This window comes from Penaeus monodon, chromosome 20 (assembly GCF_015228065.2).
Source record: "Penaeus monodon isolate SGIC_2016 chromosome 20, NSTDA_Pmon_1, whole genome shotgun sequence".
Lineage (NCBI taxonomy): Eukaryota > Metazoa > Arthropoda > Malacostraca > Decapoda > Penaeidae > Penaeus > Penaeus monodon.
The window spans coordinates 39,340,906-39,341,108 of record NC_051405.1 but is presented as its reverse complement, the minus strand read 5'-3'; the positions used below and the strand labels follow the sequence as shown (position 1 = coordinate 39,341,108).

The window sequence follows — 203 nt, the reverse complement described above, 5'->3', positions numbered from 1 at the left end:
AGAAGATACTCACAGAATCGGAACGACTCGGGCTCCAGCACTCTCGAAATGCTTCACATAAGACGCAGCAATGTAGGATGTGTAGTTCTTATCCTCTAAACCTTCAAGGATGTTGTCCGGAGGATGCTGAGATAGGATGCCTGGGAGATTTTTATGCGGTAGGAAAGAAAAAGAGAAATGGTAATAATTCAGTTTTCTCTTTG

At 42.9% G+C, this 203-nt stretch overlaps 1 protein-coding gene across 1 annotated transcript in view; it reads right to left on the bottom strand.

The window, feature by feature from the left end:
• The window catches only part of LOC119586072 (gamma-glutamyl hydrolase-like), a gene marked incomplete at its 5' end in the record, with an annotated part of 7,308 nt that extends 7,168 nt beyond the window's left edge, over positions 1–140 (bottom strand). Inside the window, 1 exon segment of the mRNA XM_037934772.1 lies at positions 14–140. Coding sequence (XP_037790700.1) covers positions 14–140 — 127 coding nt within the window.
• Positions 141–203: the final 63 nt, after the last annotated feature.